The following is a 27,541-nucleotide window of genomic DNA, read 5'->3' as shown; positions in this document are numbered from 1 at the left end:
CCTTTGGAAAGAAGACGTTTCGTTGTTTATTTGTCTACTTTCTGTTTCATTGATTTCTGTTCTTTATTATTTCTTTCCTTTTTGCTTTGATTTTAATTTCTTCTTCCTTCTTAGCTTTTTAAGATGGCAGCTTAGGTCGTTGGTTTTAGATCTTTTTCCCCTAATATAAGTGTCTTTGCATTTATGTCAATAAGTTTCTTTCTGTACAGGGCTGTAGGTCTATTCTATAAATTTTGACATTTGGTTTTTTTTGTTTTTTTTTTTAAGATTTTTTTTTTTTTAATTTGATAGACAGAGAGAGATCACAAGTAGTCAGAGAGGCAGGCGGGGGGGGGGAAGCAGGCTCCCCGCTGAGCAGAGAGCCCGATGTGGGGCTCGATCCCAGGACCCCGAGATCAGGACCCGAGCCGAAGGCAGAGGCTTAAACCACTGAGCCACCCAGGTGCCCCGACATTTGTTTTCATTTCCATCTAGTTCAGTATATTTTTAATTTTCTTTTTGATTTCTTCTTTGACACATTAGTTATTTAGACATACATTGTTTGATTTTAAGGTTTTGGGAGATTTTCCAGAAATTTTTTACTGCCCTTTTTTTTTTCCTTTTTGTACTATTTTATTCCACCCTGGGCATCTCAATATAAAACTAAATACTGGTGAACTGTTTTCCTTACTAATTCTGAATTGCTGTAGATGTATAAATTCTGCTAACTGTTCAGCACCTTAATAGATGAAATCATTTCTGACACATAGTGGAAATACCTAAAACAATTAGTGCAATATATCGAACGGATCAAAATAAAATGAGTTTGGGAAAACAAGGCTGCAAGACTACCAGTATATTGCAACATTCATGTGACAGATTACAGGTATCATGTTTATGGTGGTTCTGGCCATATAGGAATAACTGAAGCCCTTCATTTCAAAGGAGGAGAGAGGAAATAATTAGCTGTTTTAGTAACTGTACAGTTCATAAACTTTTAAACAAGTCTTAGTATTACAGAAAAGTAGTAAACATATATGGAATCTTCAGTGTAGTACCCTACTTACAATACAGTTGAAGATTGAATTTAATATGAGTTTAAATGTACATATTGTTAGTGCATTGACTTTATTGTGTCCAAAAGGAAACAAAAGCCCCCTTTTAGCCCCTAAACAAAATCAAAATCAGTAAGTAAACAGAATCACATCTGGTTTGCTTCATTTTTATTGCAGAGCTCACATGTTTGCAGGAATTGCTATTCATTAAGATGCATTTATCATGGGGTGCCTGGGTGGCTTAGTCTGTTAAAGGTCAGACGCTTGATTTGGGCTCAGTCATGTTCTCAGGGTTGTGGGATCAAGTCCCACGTCAAGCTCATGCTGGGTGGGGGCCTGTTTGAGATTTTACCTTTCCCTCTTCCTCTGCCCCTCCCCCACAAAGATGCATTTTACAGTTTCATATTCCTAAAGCTAGCTGTGGTTACATTTGATTTTTTAAAAAAAGATTTTATTTATTTGTTTGACAGACAAAGATCACAAGTAGGCAGGGAGGCAGGCCCCATGCTGGGCAGGGAGCCTAATGTGGGGCTCAATCCCAGGACCTTGGGATCATGACCTGAGCCAAAGGCAGAGGCTTTAACCCACTGAGCCACCTGGGCGCCCCACATTTGATTTTTTTTAAGTCTATTTTATTTTATTTATTTCTTTAAAAGATTTTATTTATTTATTTATTAGAGAGAGAGAAAGATTGAAAAAATGAGTGTTAAAAGAGGTAGAGGGAGAAGCAGACTCCAGGAGGAGCAAGGAGCCCCACACGAGACTCCATTCCAGGACTCTGGGATCATAACCTGAGCCAAAGGCAGATGCCTAACTAATAGCCACCCAGGCACCCTTACCTTAAAGGCTATTTTTAAAATAACAGAACTAGTTATAGTTTAGATGCCACTGATACTCATTCTTTAGCTTGAAGATATGGGACTCTCTTTTTTAAAAAAGATTATTTATTTATTTGTCAGAAAGGGCGAGTGTGAGCGCACAAGCAGGGGCAGCAGCAGGCCAAAGGAGAAGTGGGCTCTCTGCTGAAGAAGGAGTCCAATGTGGGACTCGCTTCTAGGACCCCAGGATTATGACCTGAGCCAAAGGCAGATGCTTAACCGACTGAGCTACCCAGAACATCCATTGGGACAGTTTTCTTGTGATTAATTTGTTTTGTTTTATGATTTTATATTTTATTTTTATTTTTTTTGAAGATTTTATTTAAGAGAGAGAGTGGAAGAGAGCACAAGTGGGGAGGAGAGGGAGAAGCAGAGAGGAAAGAGAGAAGCAGGCTCCCTACTGAACAGGGAACCCTATGTGGGGCTCAGTCCCAGGACCCTGAGATCATGACCTGAGCCCCAAGGCTTAATCAACTGAGCCACCCAGGTGTCCCTTAAGATTGTATTTCTAAGTATTCTCTACATCTGCCGTGGGGTTCAAGATCAAGAGTTGCATGCTCCGTGGACTGAGCCAGCCAGCTGACCCTGTTAATTTCTTAAGATGTGGAATATATGCTTTAAAGGTAGATACTAGGAGAAATTACTATTTATCTGAGTTACTGTAGCAAACTATAAGCATCTTTAGAACCTCCTTTTTAAAAAAGAATCTTTTTGCAAAGTCTAAATGAGTAAGTCAAAAGTCTTTTTCGTAGACTTTTTCATAGAACTGTCTGGTTAACTGGTGGTCCAGATAGTCATTTGTTAGCTCTCTGGTGATGAGAAGTGATTTCCCCTAACCTTTCAGTAAAGCAAGTAGACACACAGCTCTCATTTTCTTGTATTGCTGAAACAGGCAGAGAGACACATACATGTTATTAAAAATTAAGTTTGAAACATTTAAAATAACTCTGTATTAGAAACTTGACTCTGGGACACCTAGGTGGCTCAGTCGTTAGGTAGTTGCCTTTGGCTTGGGTCATGATCCCAGAGTCCTGGGATCAAGCCCCACCCTGGGCTTCGTTCTCAGCGGGAGGCCTGCTTCTCCCTCTCCCACTCCCCCTGCCTGTGTTCCCTCTCTCGCTGTGTCTCTGTGTCAAATAAATAAATAAAATTTTAAAAAAGAAAGAAAGAAAGAAACTTGACTCTGGATCCCTGGGGTGGCTTTGTCCTTTTGCATCCCCCTCACCCCCACTCTTCCTCTGTCTTTGTCTCTCAAATTAATAGATAAAACCTTTTTTTAAAAAAAAAGGACCATCATAAGCCTCTTTTTGGAAATTAGACTGGACTGGACTGGTTAGGTGCATCAGTTTCACTGCTGTTTACATTTAGGAAGCAGAAGAATAGTCCAGCTAGCTCAAATTGGAGGTTTAATTACACTGTCCCCTGGTTGGCTGTGTGGGTTCAGTAAGTTCTGCTACTCTTCTTGGGCAGAATTTACTCCTAGATTCTGTGGTTCATTATTTGGCAGCTTTTTAGCCATAACTGTAAATATTTCATTCACATACATTGAGGTTTTAGCTGATGTCTCCATGAATAATAAACTTGTCATCTTCATAGGGCTGTGCTTCCTGTGAATCTATAGCCCTTTTATTCTAGGTCAGCTTTATTTCCTGGTAAAGCTATGACAGTGTTGGGACTTGTTTTCCTTTGAGTTTTTTTAACCCAGTGTTTTGCTCTTGCAAGGGACTCCTCATTGGAGCTCTCATATTCAACTATGGCTTCCTGTGCTCCTCTGTAGTACATTGGTGCTAGGCTGTAGTATCATTCTTGACCACTGTATCTCATATTTCAGACTTCACTGTTACATTATCATGGTAGACGGCTTGGGTTAAAAAGCAGCCACAATGGTACCGTCTTGAAATTCATGAAACAAAGAACTAGGCTTCATTAGCCAACGGCAGACTCTCCCAGAAGTACTAGTTTCAACTGGTGTATTTTATTTATAATATTTGGCCTGTTGGGTCTTGTTGCTTCTCAGTTAGCCATGTCCAGATTTGAAAGAAGTCCCTAATTTCAATCTCCTAAATGAATTTTCAGGTTATGAGGTATCTTTTTTTTTTTTTTTTTTTTCTGGAGGTAAGAAACCTGAGATGACACAAGCAGCCGTGAAGTCAAAGCTTCCTGGCAGCAGATCCCAGGCATAACCAAAGGAGGAGACTGAGCCTCAGGCTGTGGCTTTGGTGAAGACTGTGTCGACTCCTCCTTTTGGTTTCTAACTTAATTCCATGTGCTTAGAGACTATATGCAATATAATTTCAGTCTTTTGATACTTCTGGAGACTTATTCTATTGCCCAGCATATTGTTATATATATGGCCCGTGTAATGTGCTTTTGTTTGGTAGAACATTTATATATATCAATTAGATAAACTTGATTGAAAGTTGTTCATGCCTTCTATATCCCTCCTGCATTTGTACTTAGTCTGTCCGTTATTGAGAGAGGGGTATTAAAATCTCTGGCTATAATTGCAGATTTATCTATTTATCCTTGAAGTTCTCCCAGTTTTTTTTTAAAGATTTTACTTATTTATCAGAGAGAGAGAGAGGGAGAGCGAGCGAGCACAGGCAGACAGAATGGCAGGCAGAGGCAGAGGGAGAAGCAGGCTCCCTGCTGAGCAAGGAGCCCGATGTGGGACTCGATCCCAGGATGCTGGGATCATGACCTGAGCCGAAGGCAGCTGCTTAACCAACTGAGCCACCCAGGCGTCCCATCTCCCAGTTTTTGTTGTGAAGTAAAATACATGAATATTTTGAAGCAGTGTTTTTAGGTTCATACAGCACATTTAGGATGGTTATATCTTCTTGATGAATTGATCCTTTTATCTTGGTGTAATGTCCTTTTTTTATCCCTGACAGTGTTCCTTGTTCTGAAGTCTGCATTTTTTTGCATTTTTTGTATTAATGTGGCCACTCCATTTTTTATTATTAATGTGTATCTTCTACACAGCATGTAATTGTTTCTATTTAACCAGTCTGTCAATCTCTACATTCTAATTAGAGTGATTAGACCATTTGCTTTTAATATAAATATTTATTTGGTTGGTTTGGTTTAAATCTACCCATCTTGCCACTTCTACCTATTAGCTTTTATTTTTTTTTCTTTTTCTTTTTTAGAAAGGGTGAGAGAGGAGGAGAAGGGGTAGAAGGATAGAGAGAGAGGGTCTCAAGCAGGCCCCTCACCCAGCATGGAGCCTGACTTGGGGCTTGATCCCACAACCTGGAGATCATGACCTGAGCCAAAATCAGGAGTCGACTCAACTGACTGAGACAACTGGGCACTCCTCTGTTTGCTTTTCTATTTGTCCCCGCTAATCTTTTCTCTCTTTTCTTGCCTTATTTTAGATACATTGAGTATTCTTTAAGCATTCCACTTTATCTCCATTTTGGCTTATTAATGATACTTCTTTTTTTAATTGGTTGCTTCAGGGTTTACAGTGTGCAATTTTAACTTAACTTTAACTTAACTTAGAATACTTTACTTTTTTCTCCTCCCTTTTACGCTTTTGTTGCCATACATGTATCAACTTTATGTTTTACTAATAATCCTCTCTACTGTTATTTTTGTTTTGAATAGTCATATGTTTCTTCATTACTATTTAATTGCTGTAGAGCACCCATCACATAAAACTTACATCACTTAAAAAATTTTTTTAAGGGGCGCCTGGGTGGCTCAGTGGGTTAAAGCCTCTGCCTTCAGCTCAGGTCATGATCCCAGGGCCCTGGGATCGAGCCCCGTATCGGGCTCTCTGCTCAGCAGGGAACCTGCTTCCTCCTCTCTCTCTCTGCCTGCCTCTGCCTACTTGTGATCTCTGTCAAATAAATAAATAAAATCTTAAAAAGAAATTTTTTTTTTAATTTAAGTAGGCTTTATACTCAACATGGGTCTTGAACTCATGACCCTGAGATCAAGAGTTACATGCTCTACCTGGGTGTCTCAGTGGGTTAAAGCCTCTGCCTTCAGCTCAGGTTATGATCTCCGGGTTCTGGGATCAATCCCCGCACTGGGCTCTCTGCTCAGCAGGGAGCCTGCTTCCTTCGCTTCCTTCTCTCTCTGCCTGCCTCTCTGCCAACTTGTGATCTCTGTCTGTCAAATAAATAAAATCTTTAAAAAAAAAAAAAGAATTACATGCTCTACTGATTGAGCCAGTCATGCATCCCCCATCTTAACCATTTTTAATTGTACACTTGGGTGTCATTTAGGACATACACATTATTGTGTTACCATCACCACCATCCATCCGTCCGTCCACAGAACTCTTTCATCTTGCAAGATTGGAACTTTACCTATTAAATAGCCCCTGGTTCTCCCCTTCCTCCAGCCCCTGGTAACCACCATTTCACTTTCTATTTCTGTGAATTTGACTATTCTTGATACCTCATATAAGCAGAATCCTACAGTATTTGTCACTGGCTTACTTCACTTAACATAATGTGTTCATCATTCATGTTAATTTTCTGTGGACTCATCATCCTGTTTTCCTTAGAGCTGTACCAGTTGACGTTTCCACCAAGAAATGAACAGAGTTCCAATTTTTCTATCAATCAAATTTTAAAGCAATTTAAAAATAATCAAAAAAGTTCTTATATTCACTCACATACTTAGCATTTGCTCTTCTTTCTTGTCTTTCCCTATTTCCATGTTTTACCATTTTCTTTCTGCCTGAAGAATTTCTCGTAGTGACAAATTCTCTTAGTTCATATTTGTTTTAGCTTTTTTTTTTTTTTTTGCCTTTATTTTTGAAGGGTTATCCTTTTGGATATATAATTCTATATTGATAGCCTTTTCTCATTTAATAGTTTAAACACTTTGTCCTATTGTCCTCTGGTTTGTTCTTTGTTATTCTCCATAATGCTGCCTTTTCCTCTGATGGCTTTTAAGATTTTTTCTTTCTAGTGACTGGTTGATAATATGTCTTGGTATGGTTTTCTTTCTTTCTTTCTTTCTTTCTTTCTTTCTTCTTTCTTTCCTTCCTTCCTTCCTTCCTTCCTTCCTTCAAGATTTTGTTCATTCCACGGACAGAGATCACAAGTGGGCAGAGAGGCAGGCGGGGGCGGGGTGGGGGGGGAGGCAGGCTCCCTGCTGAGCAGAGAGCCCGATGCGGGGCTTGATCTCAGGACCCTGAGATCATGACCTGAGTGGAAGGCAGAGGCTTTAACCCACTGAGCCATCCAGGTGCCCCTTGGTGTGGTTTTCTTTATGTTTATCCTGCTTGGGACTTGTTGAATTTCTTAGATTTATGGGTTTATAGTTTTCATGAAATTCAGAAAATTTTCAGCCATTATGTCTTAAAATATTTTAATATTTTATATATAATACTTAATATTATATATTAAATATATATGTATATTGTATATGTATGTTTATGTGTGTATAGAATATGTATTATATATAATATATATAAATACCTCACATATAAAATCTTATATATATAAAATAATATATATAATTTATATTTTTATGTCTATAAATAAATTATAAATATATAAGTATATAAATTTTTATTATATTTATAATTTATAAATATGTACATATATTTATAAATCATTTATTAATATATAAATATGTGTATGTCTATTTTTAGACTTTTTTCTATTGATGTCTGTTTATATCTATATAAATATATAGGTATAAAATCTCTTTCTCTCACAGTGTTCATGTTTTTCTTTAAACCTTTGAACGTGTTGGGCATATTTAAGAGGACTTTTAACATCCTTTGCTAATTCTGTCACTTCTGTCATTTCTATGTCTGTTTCTATTGAACAGTTTCTTTCTTGGTTATTGGTCGCATTTCCCTTCTTTTTTGCATCTTCAGTGACTTTTTTTGAAAATGATTTTATTTATCTATTTTTTAAAGAATTTATTTATTTGAGAGAGAGAGAAAGAGAGAGAGCCAGAAAGAGCCCTTCACAAGTGAAGGGGAGGGGCAGAGGCAGAAGCAGACTGCCTACTAAGCAGGTAGCCTGACTTAGGGCTCAATCCCAGGACCCTGGGATCATGACCTGAGCCGAAGACAGACGCTTAACTGACTGACCCACCCAGGTGCCCTATATATTTATTTTAGAGAAAAAGAGAGTGTGCTTGTGCTGAGGAAGAGAAAAAAGATCCCAAGCAGACTCTGTGCTGAGCATGGAACTCAGCTTAGGGCTCCAAGATCATGATCCAAGCCAAAACCAGGATTTGGACGCCCAACTGACTGAGCCACCCAGGCACCCCATATGTTTAGTGAGCTTTGATGGGATACTGAACACTGTGAATGTTGTAGATACGAGCATTTTTTAGTGTGTTTGTCTTATTTTTTTCTGTTAGCAGTTAAGTTACTTGTTTATCAGCTGGATTATGTTAACCTTTTTTTGTATAGGTCTAAAGTTAAAGTGACCTTTACTACAAGGCTAATTTAAGAGTCTCATGCTCTACCGACTGAGCTAGCCGGGCACCTACTACAAGGCTAATTTAGCCACTAAGGCCTTACCCTATTGGTGTCTGTACCAAAGGCTGTGATCTCTATACTTTGGTTGATTGGAATGCAAATTTCTCCCAACTGTGTGAAATTTTTTAATTTCTCATATTCAGTTCCCTGGTCATTCTTTGCACCGTCTTTTGGAATTACACTTTGCTTTTGCTTTTCTTACTATTCAACAAAAAATCAAGGGGAGTTTATAGAACTCTTTCTGCATAGTTCCCTCCTCTCTGGAATTCAGCACCTTGACTTCCAGCCACTTTAGTCTCTCTTAACCTCTGTCTCTGTTTTATAATTTAAGCAAAACCACCATGTTGTGCTTTGGATTTCCTTCCTTGCATTTGGTCCCATATGTGCCTTCAGACAGAAAGCTGGGACAGTTATACATTTAGGTTTATAATCTGTTTCAAATCAATACTTGTATGTGGTATGAGACTGAGGTCAAGGTTCATTTTTTCTACATAGGTATTTGTTTCAGTACCATTTGGTGAAAAGACTCTCTTCTCCCCATCAAATCATGTTGGCACCTTTATTGCCATATAAATATGTGTGTGTCTATTTTTAGACTATTTGTTTCTGTTGATTGTTGTCTGTTTTCATACTAATACTATACTGTGGCTCTTGACAGAAATTTATGAAAGATATAATTGAGTGATTCTGACATGAAATAAATACTTACTTGACTTTATAATGTTTTGAGAATAGATTTTGAGTTTGAAATACAGTGTGTCCACTAATTTGAATGTAATGTTATGTGATCTCATTTAACAATTGAATGAAGAGATATATTTTAAACATGCTTCTCTTACAGAGACCTTTTAATAAAAGTGAAATTTGGAGAAAGCATTGAGGACTTACAGACCTGCCGACTCTTAATTAAACAGTACATCCCGACGGGACTTTTTGTGGATCCATATGAGTTGGCTTCATTAAGAGAGAGAAACATAACAGAGGTATAACTATTAGAGGATTTTTTTTTGGAGAGAAATTATTTTAGGAATGCTGTCATTTGGATTAAGGAAAAACAATAGATAAGACAACATTGTACTTTTTATTCATTTTGTTAAAGTGCATAAAGTAACCTTTTTTTTTTTAGGTAGTATGGGAGTATTATTTTTAAAATGAGTGATAATGTGTCAAGCTTGTCAGTAATAAGCCAACTAAACTGAGCTAGTCAAAATGGTTTTTGTTAGAATTGTTCCTAGTTTCATAACTAAGAAAATTATGTATCTTTGAGAAGGTTAATGATTATAAATACTGCTTCAGCAGCATTTGACAGTATTGTTTGAGTGACCTATACATCAACACCTGTATAATTTGGATGTGGGAGGAAAGGAAGCTGATATTTATTGGATATCTGTATGTCAGATATCTTCTTCTCTTTTTTTTAAGGAAGCAAGGTAAAATTAAGCATTAGATAAAGATTATGTCCCAAACCCATGCGTAGATCCATTTTTGTGTGTGTGTGTGATTTATGTTTTTTATTATTTTTATTAACGTATAATGTAGTATTTGCCCCTGGGGGTATAGGTCTGTGAATCGTCCGTTTACACACTTCACAACACTCACCATGTCACATACCCTCTCCAATGTCCATAACCCAACTACCTTCTTCATCCCCCTCTCCCCCCGATCAGTCTTTATAACAACCCTAGAAGTATTATTTCTCCATTTTATAGATAAGAAACCTGAGGCACAAAGAGAATAGGTAAATTATCCATGATCTCACAGGTAAATGGAAGAGCCAAGAGGTATATCCAGGGTTGTCTAATTATAAATTTGCTCCTTTTTCCAGAAATGAATTTTATTCCTTAATTAATGGGTTCTCTGACTTTTGGTAAGAATCACTTGGGGCCACTTTTTGTGCAGATTATGTCTTCCTGGGAAAGCTTAATTCAGTAGGTCTAGATTGGACCCAAAAATCTGTTTTAACAACTCAGATAATTTCTATTAAGAAATTACGGCAAATAACATCTTCATTCTTAAGATTATAATCTATATGTGAATATAAAAGAGGCAAAATAGATATACTTGGAGTCATTTATGATGACAGTTTATAATTGTGGTTTAGGCCAATTTCTTCACCTATTTTAATTACTTGTTTATCAAGTAATTATTTAATTATTTAAATTTTTTTGAATAGGTGATTATATTCTCAAAGTTCAAAATTTAGGAGATATAAAAAGGTGTACAATGATAAGCGTCCACCTATCTTGACCCGCATTCACCAAGTTTCTTCCTGTGCTGTTTTTTTTGCACACATATTACAGTTTAAATAAACATGTTCACTTATATGGCAGTCTCAGTACATTTGCACATGTAGAAAGACCTCATTGCTTTTTCCCTCATTCCTTTCCTTCACTGAGTCGTGAATTCTGAATGAGGCTTTTAAATTTTTAAATAATTGGTTTCAGATTTAAATGTGGTTTTTGGCTTATAGTGACATGGATTGGAATCATATTTAAACCTACTTAATAAAATTGCTTACAACGTTTTAAGAAAATGGAATTTTTTTTTTTTTTTTTTTTTTTTTGCATAGGAGTACCCAAAAAGAGATCACATGCCCACCATCTTGGTATGAGATTGGGGTATGTGCTGATTAATTGTAACTATAAAACTGTGCAGGCAAAGGATGCCACTCTGGATAGATTGACAAGCTTTTCTTTATCTTAATTTTCTGTTTCCTAATTTTCTAATCCCTAATTATAAGACGTTTAAGTGAATTTACTTTTTCATTTCAAATAGATGTCTCATTTGTAACACATAGATAATTAGAAGTTGATTTCCTGATAAAGGAGATGCTATTTCTTTCTGCCTAGCTGAGTTGAGACTGTGGCCCAATCCTTTGTGTAGAGAAACTTTGTCTCAAGAAATGGTATTGAGGAGTATAACTGGAAGGAAAGAAATTTATATTTAGGGAATGATTGATACTTATGTATTTAGATTGAGATCTTAACTATTCCATGAGACAAAATTTGTGACTGCAGCACATAGAACAATGGGTTCAAATTAAATGAGTTATGGTGGCAATAAAATGTTTTGTAAGGAGTTTGTGATGGTTTGTGAGCAATTTGAAAATAAATACAAGCCTTAAACAGAGTCATAATGAATAAAGTGCTTCAAATGAATCTCACTTCGTTTTTAGGTAGGGCTATTTGATATATTTAATTAAAACCTCTCACGTTCTTTGAAAAAGGCATAATAATAGATTGAAGCATATGAAACTGCTGTTCTGTAAGTCAAAATGGAAATGCTGTGTTTTTGAAATCATAAATTTTACTCAATCAAAGTATTTACGTAATAATAGGACTTAATCCCCTCACCAAGTCGGAGGACAGGGACCAGATTTACTCTCCCACTTGAAATAACCAAGAAATAGACAAAATATATGAAATAATGGGAAAGATCATTGAATACCAAGCAGTGAGGACAGTGATGTCTGAAATTAATGGAAAATAAATAAGATGAGCTCTATGACTTATTGCCTTGAAGAGTTTTCGAGCTCTAGCATAGGGAGCCTAGTGGACTGCTTGAGTTTAGGAAATGCACATGAAATCCTGGGAAGATGAAGGTCACCAGAATTGACAAGGCAGTATAGAGAGAGCTGCACAGAGACAACTCCAGAGATCCGTAAAAGGTTTCCTTCAAGTTCACAGTCGAGTACTGATTAGTGCATTTTTGTTAGGAAACTACTTGCTTCTGAGAAAAGACCTTATGAAAAAATTAGAGGTTACAATGTCAGACACTCACATAGGGCCAGTGGTAGTGTTTGTTCTCAGCACCCATGCTAGGAAAAGCCTCATAATTCATTGGGCATTCAGTAGAGTAAACAGAAGAACTTTTACTCAGTAGTGGGGAATATTTAGCCCTAGAAGGAACATCATGGCAGTTCTGTTTAACAAATCTTAAAAGCACGACCTTTAAAAGGTCAAACTGTTTATAAGTAAGTTTACTGCATACAAACAAATTCTGTTTGTATGCAGTACAAAGTAAGAATTCTTATAGGAATACAGCACCCAACAATATCAAAATCACAGTGTCTTGATTCTAATAAAAATTTTGATGCAATGATGGGGAGAAATATGGCCTGTAATGAGGAGATAAATGAATCTATCAAAACCAATCCAGAACTGACCCAGTTGTTAGAATTGGGCTATGAAAACAGTTACAATAACTGTATTCCATATGTTCAAAAAATCAAGTACAGATATGGAAGAGATATAAAAGGAGAACGTTAAACTTGTGAAGATTAAGACTACAGTGTATGAAATAGAAAAGATTGTAGATAAAATTAATGGCATTTCAAACAGTGCAAAAGAAAAGATTAATAGATTTGAAGACATAGTAATAGAAACTACCTAAAATAGATTTTTTAAAAAAGATAGAAACATAAAAAGTGAATAGAGTGGGGGCACCTGGGTGGCTCAGTGGGTTAAAGCCTCTGCCTTTGGCTCAGGTCATGATCCCAGGGTCCTGGGATCGAGCCCCGCATCGGGCTCTCTGCTCAGTGGGGAGTCTGCTTCCTCCTCTCTCTCTCTCTTTGCCAGCCTCTCTGCCTACTTATGGTCTCTTCCTGTCAAATAAATAAATAAAATCTAAAAACAAAAAAGTGAATAGAATAATAGTGAGTTGTGGGACAACTTCAGGTGGCCTCCTATACCTGTGATTGGACTATCTTGAAGAGATATCTCTATCCCCATGTTCCTTGCGTTGTTCACGGTAGACAAGCTGTGGAAACAATCTAAGTGTCCGTCAACAGATGAGTGGATAAAGAAAATATGTATGAAAATAGGATACAATGGAATGTTATTCACCTATAAAAAAGAAGAAAATCCTGCCATTTGCTACAAGCTAAGTGAAATAAGTCAGAGAAAGACAAATACTGTATGATCTCATTTGTATGTAGAATCTAAAAAAAACCTGAACTCATAGAAATAGAGTAGATTGATGGTTGCCAGGAGCAAGAGTGTGGGAGAAACAGATGAAGGTGTTCAAAGAGTATAGACATCCAGTTATAAGATGAGTACACTCAGGGGTTCTAGTGTATAGCATGGTGACTATAGTTAACAATAGTGTGTTATATATTTGAAGATTGTTAAAAGAGTATACTTTAGGGCACCTGGGTGGCTCAGTGGGTTAAGCCGCTGCCTTCGGCTCAGGTCATGATCTCAGGGTCCTGGGATCGAGGCCCACATCAAGCTCTCTGCTCAGCAGGGAGCCTGCTTCCTCCTCTCTCTCTGCCTGCCTCTCTGCCTGCTTGTGATCTCTCTCTGTCAAATAAATAAATAAAATTAAAAAAAAAAAAAGAGTATACTTTAAAAGTGTTCATCAGGGGTGCCTCGCTGGCTCAGTAGAGCATATGACTCTTGATCTCGGAGTCATGAGTTGGAGCCCCGTGCTGAATGTAGAGATTACTTTAGAAAGTTATAAAATAAAAGTTTTCATTGTACACACACATACACATAAGAGGTAACTATGAGTGATGATGGATGTGTTAACTAACCTTACTGTGGCAATCATTTTGCATTATAAACATATTTCAAATAGTGATGTTGTATGCCTTAGACCTATACAATGTTATATGTCAGTTATATCTCAGTGAAGCTCAGTGTGGGGAATGGGGTAGGGAAGGTGTGATTGGAATCTCCAAGGACAGAAGAGAGAAATGGAGATGGAAAAAAAATTTAAAGAAATAATGGCTGAGAAATTTCCAAATTTGGTGAAAACTATAAATCCATATGTCTAAGCTGCTCAAGTACCAGAAACATGAAGAAAACTATCCTGAGGTGCATGTACTCAAATTGTTTAAAACAGTGAGAATGAGGGGCACCTGGGTGGCTCAGTTAAGCGTCTGACTTTGGCTCAGGTCTTGATCTCGGGGTCCTGGGGTTAAGCCCCATGTTGGGCTCCATGCTCAGTAGGGAGTCTGCTTCTCCTTCTCCCTCTGCCCCTCTCTTGCCTTGTGCTCACTCACTGTCTTTCTCTCTCAAGTGAATAAAATCTTAAAAAAAAAAAAACAATGAGAATGAGAAAAAAAAACTTTAAGTTTTTATTTAAATTCCAGTTAGTTAACATACAGTGTAATATTAGCATCAGGTGTACTAAATGGTGATTCAACATTTCGATATATCACCCAGTTCTCCTCATAACAAGTGCACTCCTTAATCCCCATCACCTGTTGAACACATCCTTCCCCCATCTACCTCCCTTCTGGTAACCATCGTTTGTTCTCTTTATTTAAGAATCTGTTTCTTGGTTTGCCCCCACCCCCGCTTTTTTTTTTTTTAATTCTCCTTTTTCGTTTGTTTTCTTTCTTAAGTTCCATGTGTGAGTGAAATCATACGGCATTTGTCTTTTTGTCTTTCCCTGACTTATTTCACTCAGCCTAATACTCTCTAGCTCCATCCATGTCATTGCAAATGGCATTCTTTTTTATGGCCGAATAATAGTCCATTGTATATATATACTACATCTTTTTTTTTTTTTAAGTAGGCTCCCAGGCCAACGTGGGGCTTGAACCCACAGCCCTGAGATCAAGAGTCACATGCTCTACGGACTGAACCAGCCAGACACCCCTGAATCTTCTTTATCCATTCATTAATTGATGGACTTTTAGGCTGTTTCCACAATTGGGCTAAGAAAATGCTGCTATAAACATCAGTGTGCATGTATCCCTTTAAATTAATATTTTTGTATTCTTTGGGTAAATACCTAGTAGTGCTATTGCTGGATCATTAATTTTTGAAGAACATTGATACTGTGTTCTAGAGTGGCTGTATCAGTTTGCATTCCTATCAACAGTGCACAAGGGTTCCCCTTTCTCTATATTCTTGCCAACACCTGTTGTTTCTTATGTTGTTCATTTAAGCCAGAGAATGAGAAAATTTTAAAAGTGGCAAGAGGGAAAGAAAAACATGTAAAATATAAGGGAACAAAGATAAAGATAACAGGTTTCTTGTCAAAAATAATGCAAACTAGGGGTGCCTGGGTGGCTCAGTGGGCTAAAGCCTCTGCCTTCAGCTCAGGTCTTGATCCCAGGATTCTGGGATCAAGCCCCGAATTGGGCTCTCTGCTCAGCGGGGAGCCTGCTTCCTCCTCCTCTCTCTCTCTGCCTGCCTCTCTGCTACTTGTGATCTGTCTGTCAAATAAATAAGTAAATAAATCTTTAAAAAAATAATAATGCAAACAAGAAAATAGTACAACACCATCCTTAAAGTATGGAAAGAAAAGAAACCTGTTGAGTTTTGAATTCTGTATGCAGTGATAATATCTTTCAAAGTGAAGGTGAAATACTTTTCAGACATCTAAAAGAATTAATCACTAACAGACCTCCACTATAAAAAATGTTATAGGAGGTCTTTCAGGCAGAAGGAAAATAATACCAGATAAAATCTGTATCTATACTAGGGAGAGAAGAGCACTTGAAATGATAACTACATGGGTAAATATAAGACTTTTCCCCTCTTATTTAAATTTTTTATTTATCAGATAATTGAAAAAATAATATAACATTCATACCATATGTAAAAATAAAATGCATGACACCAAATATCACAAAGTTGGGAAGGAGAAGATGGAAGCATACTTTTATAAGTTACACTAAATGTGAAGTAGTTTAATACCACTTAAGGGTAGACTGTGCTACATTAAAGATGTAAACCTTAAAGTAAACATAAAAATAGCAAAGAGTTTTGGGGTGCCTGGCTGGCTCAGGTGGTGGGGCAAGGCAACATTTGATCTCAGGGTCATGAGTTCAAGCCCCACATTGGGCCTAAAGCCTACCTAAAAATAAGTAAAAGTTAGAAAAACACGAAGAGTTTTAGCTAGTATGCCAGCAAAGCAGATACAATGAAATTATAAAAAATATTCAATCCAAAAAGCAGAGAATGTACAGAAAAGGAGCAAAGAATGGATGTTAAATATAGAAAACAAGATGATACATTTCAACTTAACCATATCAATGGTCACATTAAATATAAATGTCTAAATATCCCCATTAAAAGACAGAGATCATCAGATTGGATAGGAAAGCAAGATCCAACTGTATGTTGCTTACAAGAAATGATTTATTTTAAAACATTTAAATTTTAAAAGATATAGGGGTGCCTGGATGGTTCAGTGGGTTAAGCCTCTGCCTTCGGCTCCAGGTCATGATCTCAGGGTTCTGGGATCAAACCCGTATTGGGCTCTCTGCTTAACAGGCTCTCTCTCTGCTCAATCGGGCTTGCTCTCTGCCTACTGCTCTGCCTATTTGTGGTATCTCTCTCTATATATACGATAAATAAAATCTTTTTAAAAAAGAAAAGAAAAGATGTGATGTGCTCACACTGATCAAAGGAAGCTGAAGTGGGATTATTAATTTTAGGTGAAGTGGATTTCAGAACAGAGACTATCACCAGAGCTAACAGAAGGCATTTTGATAATGGGATCAATGCAGCAGGAGGAAATAACCATAAACATTTATGTACCTAATAGCACAGATTCAAAATGGATGAAGAAAAACTGGTAGAACTGTAAGGTATAACAGACAAATCTACACTTACAGTTGATGGTTTCAGTACACTTTTCTCACTAATTGATACAGGAAATTAGTAAGACTTTATAAGATTTGTATAAAACTGTCAACTTGACCTAATTGGCATTTATAGACCACTCTTCCCAGCCACAGTGGAATATACATTCTTTTTAGGTGTACATGGAACACTTACCACGATAGAGCATATTCTATGTCATAAAACAAGTCTCAATATATTTAGACAAATTCAAGTTTCACAAAGCACGTTCTTTGACTACAGAGAAATTAAAGTAGATATTAAGAATGGAAGGATCTTTGGTGTCCTGGGTAGCTCAGTTGGTTAAGTGCCTGCCTTCATCTTAGGTTATGATCCCGGGGTACTGGGATCAAGTCCCATGTCGGGCTCTCTGCTCAGCTGCGAGCCTGCTTCTCCCTCTCCTTCTGCCGGCCACTCTGCCTGCTTGTGCACGAGCTGTCTTTATATCTCTCTCAAATAAATAAAGTCTTTAAAAAAAAAGAAAGAAAGAAAGCTCTCTGGAAAAGGCTCAAACATTTGGGAGCCAATCAACATACTTCTAAGATGTCCGTGGGTCAAAGAAGAAATCAAAAGGGAAATAAGGGATTTTGAACTGAATAAAAGTGAAAACACAATATATTAGAATTAGTAGGGTGCTGCTAGAGCTTCATGTAGGGGGAAATCTGTAGTCCTAAAATGCCTGTTTTAGAAAGAAGAAAGATCTCAGATTAGTGATAGCCAAGCCTCCCTAAATTATAAAAAGAAGAGCACGTGAAACCAAAGTTAAGGAGGAGAATAGGAATAGAGAAAACAGCAGAAATCGATGAATTAGAAAATAGAAACACAATAGGGAAAACCAGCGAAACAAAGCTGGTTCTTTGAGATGGGTAAAATTGGTGAACCTTTAGCCAGAGAGATCATTTTTAAAATGTGCTGTTAGAATGAACATCCCAGTGTCAGAAAAGTAGTCTACATTCATTTTTTTATAAAGTCATATTTTTAGATTGTATAAGTTGTTCAAAGGCACCAATTACTGTGTCTTAATTGGGAGAATTTTTTCCTGTTTTTGAAAGAACCGTAGTTCATAAGAGAAAGATCTGGCAAATGTTACAGACATGGCACAATTTCATAGCTTAACTCATTTAACTTAGCTCTGGTGGTTTGTGATGTGTTAGGTGAGTATTGTGAAAAGCAATAGGTCCATGGCTGTTAAGTATATGCTCTTGTTTGATGAATTTTTTGTGTATCATTTCGGTTTTTTGTTAATACATTATTGCTGTTTACCCAGGCACCCCTAAGAGAACTATGACTGTTTCTCTGAGGAGGAGAAAACTTAGTGGAGATGTTTGAGTGACCCTTAGTGAAATAAGGAACAGATTTATTGTAGATACTGTAAGCAAGGACAGTTGCGAATGTTAAAGACCAGAGCATCAGACTTCTACTTATAAAAAAGGAATGGGGATACCTAGGTGGCACAGTAGGTTGAGCGTCTGACTCCTGGTTGTCGGCTCAGGTCATGACCTCGGGGTTGTAGGATCGAGTCCTTTGTTGGGCTCTGGACTCAACACTGAGTCTGATTAAGACTCTCTCCATCTTCTCTCTGCCCCTCCCTCCCACACTCTTGTTCTCTCTCTCAAATAAATAAATCTAAAAAAAAAAAAGGAATAACCTTTTAACGGAAGATAAAATGATATGACTCAAAGTAATAACCTCCATTTTAGTCATTGAGCATATTCAAGCAGCGGCTGGATTCTTGAACAATGCCCTCATTGACAGTGGTTTAATTTAATCACCTTTAAAGTTCATTATGACTCATAAGATTATATTCTTTGCCCTTTGCCAATGAACTTTTTTATTCCTGTGATTAACAGAGAAGGAAAAACATGAAAAAATACAGCACTTGGTGTCACTCTGAAACAGAAGAATTAGGATGTTTGCCATGATGCGAAGACGTTAATTCTGTTTTGTTTTTGTTTTTTCCTGGAGATATGTAAGGGCTTCACATAGAGAATCTAGAGACAAGTTGTGTGTGTATACATCTGTACATAACACATACACACAGACTCACAGATTATGTAGTGTCTGTATATATGTGAATGTGAGTGTATGTATGTATGTTTATACAGAAATATGTGTGGGTGGATAGATATACATACATATATAATATGTACTTACATTATAATTTAGGACTATTTTCTCTCACATATGCATTTTTAGTTTTGGAATAGTATACCTTTTTCTTTTTTAAAGATCTTTTTTATTTCTTCATTTGAGAGAGAGTGAGCAAAAGCATGAGCAGGGGGGAGGGGCAGTGGGAGAGGGAAAAGCAGATACCTCCCTGAGCCGGGAGCCCAATACAGGGCTCAATCCCAGGACCCTGAGATCACGAACTGAAGGCTGAAGGCTGACACTTAACTGACTGAGCCACCCAGGTGCCCCTAGAATACCTGTTTTAAAATGGTTTTTACCATATTATTTTTTTAAAGAATCATTTACTATTTTCCTTTTAACTTTTTATACCTAATATGGGAAGAGTACTAACCTTTGCTTTGACTTCCTCACCACAGTGCTCTCTCTTACACACTGCCATCTTACCTACTTTTCTGAAGAACAGGAAACTACCAGAATGATACCAATCATTTCAACCAATACTGGGTTAACTGTTTTTGTCATAGTTTTCATATTTATTAAATGATTCTGTATTCACAAAATTTCTCTTTTCTTAGTACCTGTTTTGTCACCTAAACAAAGCTTGATAAGGATATTATAAATACATAATTTTTGTTACGGGGAAATTTTACACCCCAGAGTATAATTTCCTCAGTTTACTTTTAGTAAACAAACTTTTATTAAACATAGATCACATCTTATTTTTCTATTTAAAATTGAGGATAGAATGAATTGGGAATTGTTTATAGGGGGAGTGAATTTGACATTTCTGTTCATCTGTATAGCATTCTTCTGGTTTTATTAATCTTCTCTGTTTCTTCTTTGGATTAATATTTGTTTTCTTTTTGATAGGCAGTGATGGTTTCCGAAGACTTTAATATAGAAGCTCCCAATTATTTGTCTAAGGAATCCGAAGTTCTTATTTATGCCAGACAAGATTCACAGTGCATTGATTGTTTCCAAGCTTTTTTGCCTGTGCACTACCGCTATCATCGGCCACATAGTAAAGATGGAGAAACCTTTATTGTGGTCAATAACCCTGATTTATTGATGTATTGTGACCAAGGTGAGAGTTGCAAGTCTTTTCTGCGGGTTGAAAATAAAAATAAAGGTATGGTGGCAAACCCAAAGTCAAGAACAGGGGTGACAGAAGGTTTCTTTTTACTTTCCTTTTTAACTTGTTTTTGTTTTGTTTTGTTTTTGTTTTTGTTTTTTTAGAAGATTTTATTTATTTATTTGTCAGAGAGAGAAAGAGAGCACAAGCAGGGGGAGCAGCAGAGGGAGAAGGAGAAGTAGGCTCCCTGCTGAACAAGGAGCGTGATGTGGGATTTGATTCCAGGACCATGACCTGAGCCAAAGAAGAACTGACTGAGCCACTCAGGCAGCCCCCTTTTTTAACCTTTTCATTGTAAAATACACCATAGGTATAGAAAAACTTCACAAATAAAAGACCCTTGTAACTACCACCCAGGTAGAGAAATAGAGCTTTACCAGTCACCCTAGAAGCAGCTGTGTGTCCCGTCTCAATCATAGCCTCCTCCTTTCCTCTAAGACTAACCCATATCCTGACTTTTAATCAGTTGCTTATGTTTCTTTATACTTTTTTCACCCAAGTGCGCATTCGTGGATAAAGCCTCACCTTCCCCATTTGAAGAAATGTATTTCCACTAAGTCTCTTAATTTACAAGTTTCCCCTCTTTCCCTTTCTTTTTTTTTAGATTCACCTGTTGAGAAACCTGGGTCATCTGACCTGTCTAGTTTCTCATAGTTGGGGTTTTGGTGATTTTGCTTATGCCATTCATCTAGCCTCTTTATTTCCTGGAAATTGGCTGCTGGCTCCAGAGCTGTGATCAGATTCAGTTTGATTCTTTTGACAAGACTATAGGTGGTGCTGTGTTCTTGTATGAGGACTCATATAATGTCTGGTGTGTTTCTTTTTTTGGCCATTGATCCTCTGTGCTGCTTTCTGTTTCTTTATGCTGATTTGCAGGACTTACAGCTGTTGGTGTTTTGTCTACTTGTATAGATTTTTTGTGTTTGAGGGAATACTTTACCACCTAGTTTTGTGTAAATGTTAGCCATGAGTTTTTGGTTTGGGAAATAATTGTTCTTTCTGTTTTTATGTGTGCATTTGAATTAAAAAAAACAACAACAAGGAACTATGCTTCCTCATTTTCAGTCTTCCTAGAATCAGGACTTTAAGAAGTCCCTTTCAGATTTTGGTTCTTTTTTTTTTTTTTTTAAGACTTTATTTATTTATTTGACAGACAGAGATCACAAGTAGGCAGAGAGGCGGGCAGAGAGAAAGGAGGAAGCAGGTTCCCTGCTGAGCAGAGAGCCCGATGTGGGGCTCAATCCTAGGACCCTGGGATCATGACCTGAGCTGAAGGCAGAGGCTTTAACCCACTGAGCCACACAGGCGCCCCCAGATTTTGGTTCTTTGTGTCTCCAAATTTAGGTTGATTAGAATATTCACAAATCAGTAGCACCAAAGATTGGGAGATAGGAAGTTTTTAATCATACTTTGCTGCCATGATATATTTCATGATGAGGAAATAATAAACTGTTCAACTTTGTTAGATCTGTTCATCCAACCTAGTTTTTTTTTTTCTTTTAATTACTCAGAATAAAGTTTGGAAAAGTGTCCTCTCCTGGAGTTCTGGTATTGTGTTTTGTTTTGTTTTTTTAGTCTGAATGTTCTTTATATGGGTTTGTTTAGTCTATGGAAATTTTTTTCAGTTGTATGCTTAGAATCTGTTAATTTTTCTGAGTATATGTTATACTTCAAAAAAAGTTTAAGTTAACGTTTTTAAAAAATTGTACCCACTGGGGACACCTGGGTGGCTCAGTAGGTTGGGTGTCTGCCTTCGGCTCAGGTCTTGATCTCTACATCCTGGGATTAAGCTCCACAGCTGGCTTCCTGCTTAGTGGGGAGTCTGCTTCTCCCTCCCTCTGCTCGTTCTCTCTCTCAAATAAATAAATAACATCTTTTTTTTTTTTTTAAAGATTTTATTTATTTATTTGACAGAGAGAGATCCCAAGTAGGCAGAGAGGCAAGGCAGAGAGAGAGAGGAGGAAGCAGGCTCCCCACGGAGCAGAGAGCCCGATGTGGGGCTCGATCCCAGGACCCTGGGATCATGACCTGAGCTGAAAGTAGAGGCTTTAACCCACTGAGCCACCCAGTCGCCCCAATAAATAACATCTTAAGAAAAAAAGTGGCACCAAAAAAAAAAAAAAAAGAAAGAAAGAAAAAAAGTGGCACCTACTGTAATGGGATTTATTAAGAACTCAAGCTTAACTTCTGTATAGTCTTGGTAATTTTGTAATTTCTTAGGCATCCTCTTAGAATAGGTTGCTAAAATAAAACGGCATGTGATAGATGGATTTAGGTCTTTTACATTGTGTGGCAAAGAGTATGAGTACTCATACCTCAACATGGAAGATTGGCTTAGTGTCTAGTCCAGATGCATGTTTTCTGATATGATGTTCTACCACTTTTTCTCAGAGTTTCCAATTTTGAAATGCTGGGCTCAGTCACAAGTGGCAGCTCCTTGTGCTTTGAAGAATAAGGATATATGCCAGTGGAACAATATGAAATACAAATCAGTAAGTTAATATTTTGAGGTGTTTTTCAATCATGCTGCATTATTTAAAACTCATAATGTTTCTGCCACATTTAAGGAATTAGCATTTTATATTCTACCATTAAAAGCTGTTTTTTGTTTGTTTTTTTTTTAGCTTTTAAAAAAATATTTTATATATTTATTTGACAGGGAAAGAGAGAACAAGCACAGGGAGGGGGGGCAAAAGGAGAGGGAGAAGCAGGCTCCTGCTGAGCAAGGAGCCCAATGTGGGGCTCAGTCCTAGGACCCTGGGATCAGGACCTGGGCCGAAGACAACTACTTAACCAACTGAGCCACCCAGGAGCCCTTTGTTTGTTTTTAATGTAGTTTCTTTGCTACTGATGGCAACAATGGCTCCTCATTTCCGTAGAGTCATAGAATCATTTAATTTGGGGACTGGAGATTTAGGGTTAGTTCCATGCCTTATATTAGTCCAGAGCCCAAGTAAGCTAATATGCTTTTTAAACGTGTGGAGTAGCAACAAATAACAGTGCTATGTCCATCTGGTTTTACTTTATCTAGAAAAATGTTTCCATAGCTGATGTCAAAGAAATCACTGCCTATGTTTTTTCCAGGGGTTTGATGGTTTCTTGTCTCACATTTAGGTTTTTAGTCCATTTTGAGTTTATTTTTACGTATGGTTTAAGAAGGTGGTCCAGTTTCATTCTTGGTTTTACTTTATAGGTACTTTATTTTATTTGGAACTTTTTATTAACTTTTGAACAACAAAATAAATTAGTTAACTTCAATATATTACATAGAAAAGGTGAGAAAAGGGAAATAAAGACTCCAAGTAGTAATATTTCGACTATGATAAAGTTTCTAGACAGTTGTATTGCAATTTATATATCTAAATCCAGGTTGTGGCCAGCCATTTTAATAGTTTTGACCCCGACCTTGTTTTCAGTTAATAAATTAGGTAAGTATTCTTATTTCACTAACCTTGGTTTTGTCTGAGGAGTGTACAGTTTTCTATTTACCTTCTTAAGTTATCATGGTCTACTTCTCTCTGTTCAGAGTGGCAAGTCTTATACAACCATCTCTCTTCTTTCCCTCTTTTCCTGACCTTTCCTTCCTCTTTTATGAGCTGCATTTTAACTGATGGTTGTACTATCTGTTTGTGTTTCACTTCGACCCTAATTCTCTTTAAGGTCTGCCTCCTTTGGTGGAATAGCACAATCTCTGTCAACATTTTTACAATTTAGTTTTACAAGGAGTCAAATGAGTCTGCAATAAAAGTAAAATCAATTAAAATGTTAAGCCCACAGACAGATAAACATAAAGCAGATTTGTTTGTATGTGCTGTTGTAGATTAATATAGATTTGAAGTATTTTCCTTGGAGTTGCTTTGAAGCCTGTATACCAGCTAGCCTAGAAAACAACTAGTTACCGTTAAGTTTTACTATAAAGCACTGCTATTTTGTAGTGGGGAACTCTCTTAGAGCTGACAATTGTAAGAAGTATGACTCTGCTAATATGTTTTGCAGTGTAGAGTTGTTTTTGAGTAGATTTCCATTAGCATATGGAACCTGAACTTTTTTTTTTACACTCTAAAATACATCTGGAGAATCACATGTGATTTTCTTACGTGAATGAAGAGTATAATTAGTGTTTACAATTTATTAATTTAAAATACTGGTAGTGTGCATTGCTACAAAATAAGTAATTACCTTATTAAAACATTCTGAATTCAGTTCTCTTTTAGACCATGTAACTTGAAATAAAAGGTCTTAATGAACCCTTTGATTTGTGTGTATGTGTGTGTTAACATTTCTTGTTTATATATATCAGGAAAATACGTGACCATCACTGAGGTGGTGATCTACACTGAGTCTTGTTTGTTTAAGACACCATTTTTTAAAAAGATAATTTAAAAGATAAAAAGATAAAGATAAATAAAAAGATAAAAAATTATCTTTTTTAAAAGATAATTTTAAAAGATAATTTTTTAAAAGATAATTTGAAAAGATAATTTTCAAATTAACATTTGTTTTGGATGTGAAATTATACTCCAGATATTTATAAAAAGGAACCAAAAATAAGAGCATTCCCAAGTTACCTAAATTTTAATATTTTTAAAAACCGATTTTATTGGGGCGCCTGGGTGGCTCAGAGGGTTAGGCCTCTGCCTTCGGCTCAGGTCATGATCTCAGGGTCCTGGGATCGAGCCCCCCATCAGTCTGTCTGCTTAAGGGGGAGCCTGCTTCCCCACCTCCCGCCCCTGCCTCTGCCTACTTGTGATCTCTGTCTGTCAAATAAATAAATAAATCTTAAAAAAAAAAAAACCCAATTTTATTTTCTTTTTTTATGATTTTACTTTCTTTTTTTAAAAGATTTTATTTATTTATTTGACAGACAGAGATCACAAATAGGCAGGGAGGCAGGCAGAGGGAGAGAGGGGGAAGCAGGCTTCCCGCTGAGCAGACAGCCTGATGCAGTGCTCGATCCGAGGACCCTGAGATCATGACCTGAGTCGAAGGCAGAGAGGCCTAACCTGCTGAGCCACCCAGGCGCCCCCAAAGGCAGAGGCTTAACCCACTGAGCTACCCAGGTGCCCCGATTTTACTTATTTATTTACCAGAGATTGAGGAAGAGAGAGAGAGCACATGAGTCAAGCAGGGGGAGCGGCCGACAAAAAGAGAAGCAGGCTCCTTGCTGAACAGGGATCCCCAATGCAGGACTCCATCTGACTGGGATCATGACCTAAGCGGAAGGCAGACAGTTAACCGACTGAGCCACCCAGGTGTCCCTAAAAAACTATTTTTTTAAAAATATTTTTATTTATTTTTTTGACAGATGGAGATCACAAGTAGGCAGAAAGGCAGGCAGAGAGAGAGAGGAAGGGAAGCAGGCTCCCTGCTGAGCAGAGAGCCTGACAGGGGACTCGATCTCAGGACCCTCGGATCATGACCCGAGCCGAAGGCAGAGGCTTTAAACCACTGAGCCACCCAGGCGCCCCAAAAAATCTATTTTAAACCACAAAATTTCCTAGAGTTTTTATCCTCTTTATCTTCAAAACCAAATAGAAAATAGAAACCGAGTTGAACTGTAGGAGAACTGTTTTGTTGTCAGGATTACAGTGACTTTGATGTTTTAACAGTAAAAGACACATTCACTGTGTAATTTGTGAATAATAGACTTTTTAAAGGTATTTTGGAGAGAGAAACAGCAAAACAGAAGTGATTGGATACTTTAGCTTTATTGTTGTTTTAATGTTTTTCCTTTAGGGCTTTGACTGAGAGAGAATTCTGTATTCTAATAGAAAGGTAACAAAAAGAAGTAAATGTTTATACTGATTACAGAGGTGACAATGGCAGATAGCTAACATCAGTAAAAAGTAGAAATCAAAATTAATGAGAATTTAAGGATTATTGTGATGAATCTGATTCTGTTACATTAAATGAAATGTTGAATCCAGAAGAATCACTCAAACAATAATGTTACATGTAGTGTAGCATTGGCTGAAAGATACTAAAAGAAAAAAATTACATTAAAAGTCAAAGAAATAGGCTCACCTTAGGGCCTGCATTTTAGATGTCTCTAACCTCTCTCTCTCTCTTTCTCTAGGTATATAAGAATGTGACTCTACAGGTTCCAGTGGGACTAACTATACATACCTCCTTAGTGTGTTCTGTGACTCTGCTCATTACCATCCTGTGTTCAACTCTGATCCTTGTGGCTGTTTTCAAATATGGCCATTTTTCCCTATAAGTTTTGTGGAGCTTAATGCTTCCCATAAACCTAAATAAGACCTATTTACTTGCGATCAGAAGTGTTCTTCTAGGGGTGCCTGAGTAGCTCAGTTGGTTAAGTGGCTTCCTTCAGTTCATGATCTCAGGGTCCTGAGATCCGGCTCCTTGCTTCACAGGGAGCCTGCTTCTCCCTCTCCCTCTGTTGTTCTCCCCTGCTTATACTCTAGCTCTCAAATAAATAAAATAACATGTTTTTTTTTTTTTTAAAAAAAAAGAAGGAGTGTTCTTCTAGAATTATGTCATTGTTTTTGTCTTCATTTATGGCTATAATTTTGTGTACTAGAGGAAATTTTGGAACATTTTCAACCCATTCCAGAATTTAGTACTCTGTTGTATAGACCACTGATAATCTTTAAACAAGTACCAATAGGAGAGGAAACTTAATTTTGTTGAATTTATATTTATTTTGTGAGAAGTGATTTCAGTTTCATTTTGGTCATGAAAAGAGTACTTTATGTGTTAGAGACAAATTATTCTTATTTTATGAATAGAAACATTTTAATTTCAGCTAAAAATTGAGAAAATCATTTTAAATGAAAATATTTTGGATGAATCAGTTTATTTAAACATTAGTTTTATAAGAATATTAAAGTTACTCATCCAGAGTTTAAAGAAAATAAAGTAGGACAGCTAAGAAATTATTAATATCAAGATTGATTATTCCTTAAAGCATTTCTATTCTCTTTTTGTATTTTATTTACTGTTTTGAATATATGAATGGCTAGATGAAACTAAATACTAAGTACTAAGACACAGTTTTTGTTTAGTACTGAATTTGTCAGGAAGAGAATTCAGATTGTCATTTTAGAGTATGTTTTATTAAGTTGTACATTTATGAAAAAAATATTTTTGTATCTTTTGCTCCATGCTGAACTTGGGTCTTTTTTTTTTCCAATTTATTTATTTTCAGAAAAACAGTATTCATTATTTTTTCACCACACCCAGTGCTCCATGCAAGCCATGCCCTCTATAATACCCACCACCTGGTACCCCAACCTCCCACCCCTCCGTCACGTCAAACCCCTCAGATTGTTTTTCAGAGTCCATAGTCTCTCATG

At 37.0% G+C, this 27,541-nt stretch overlaps 1 protein-coding gene and 1 pseudogene across 1 annotated transcript in view; one reads left to right on the top strand and one right to left on the bottom strand.

The window, feature by feature from the left end:
• The window catches only part of PIGX (phosphatidylinositol glycan anchor biosynthesis class X), a 33,835-nt gene extending 7,257 nt beyond the window's left edge, over nucleotides 1–26,578 (top strand). The window contains exons 3-6 of the mRNA XM_044252090.1: nucleotides 9,220–9,361; nucleotides 19,961–20,174; nucleotides 22,614–22,714; nucleotides 26,299–26,578. Coding sequence (XP_044108025.1) covers nucleotides 9,220–9,361; nucleotides 19,961–20,174; nucleotides 22,614–22,714; nucleotides 26,299–26,442 — 601 coding nt within the window. The 3' untranslated portion in view covers nucleotides 26,443–26,578. The remainder of the gene's footprint in view (nucleotides 1–9,219; nucleotides 9,362–19,960; nucleotides 20,175–22,613; nucleotides 22,715–26,298) is intronic.
• On the bottom strand, nucleotides 3,284–3,937 carry LOC122908835 (annotated as a pseudogene).
• Nucleotides 26,579–27,541: the final 963 nt, after the last annotated feature.

Source organism: Neovison vison, chromosome 6, assembly GCF_020171115.1.
Source record: "Neovison vison isolate M4711 chromosome 6, ASM_NN_V1, whole genome shotgun sequence".
NCBI classification, from domain to species: domain Eukaryota; kingdom Metazoa; phylum Chordata; class Mammalia; order Carnivora; family Mustelidae; genus Neogale; species Neogale vison.
This window is presented reverse-complemented; position numbering and strand designations above follow the sequence as displayed.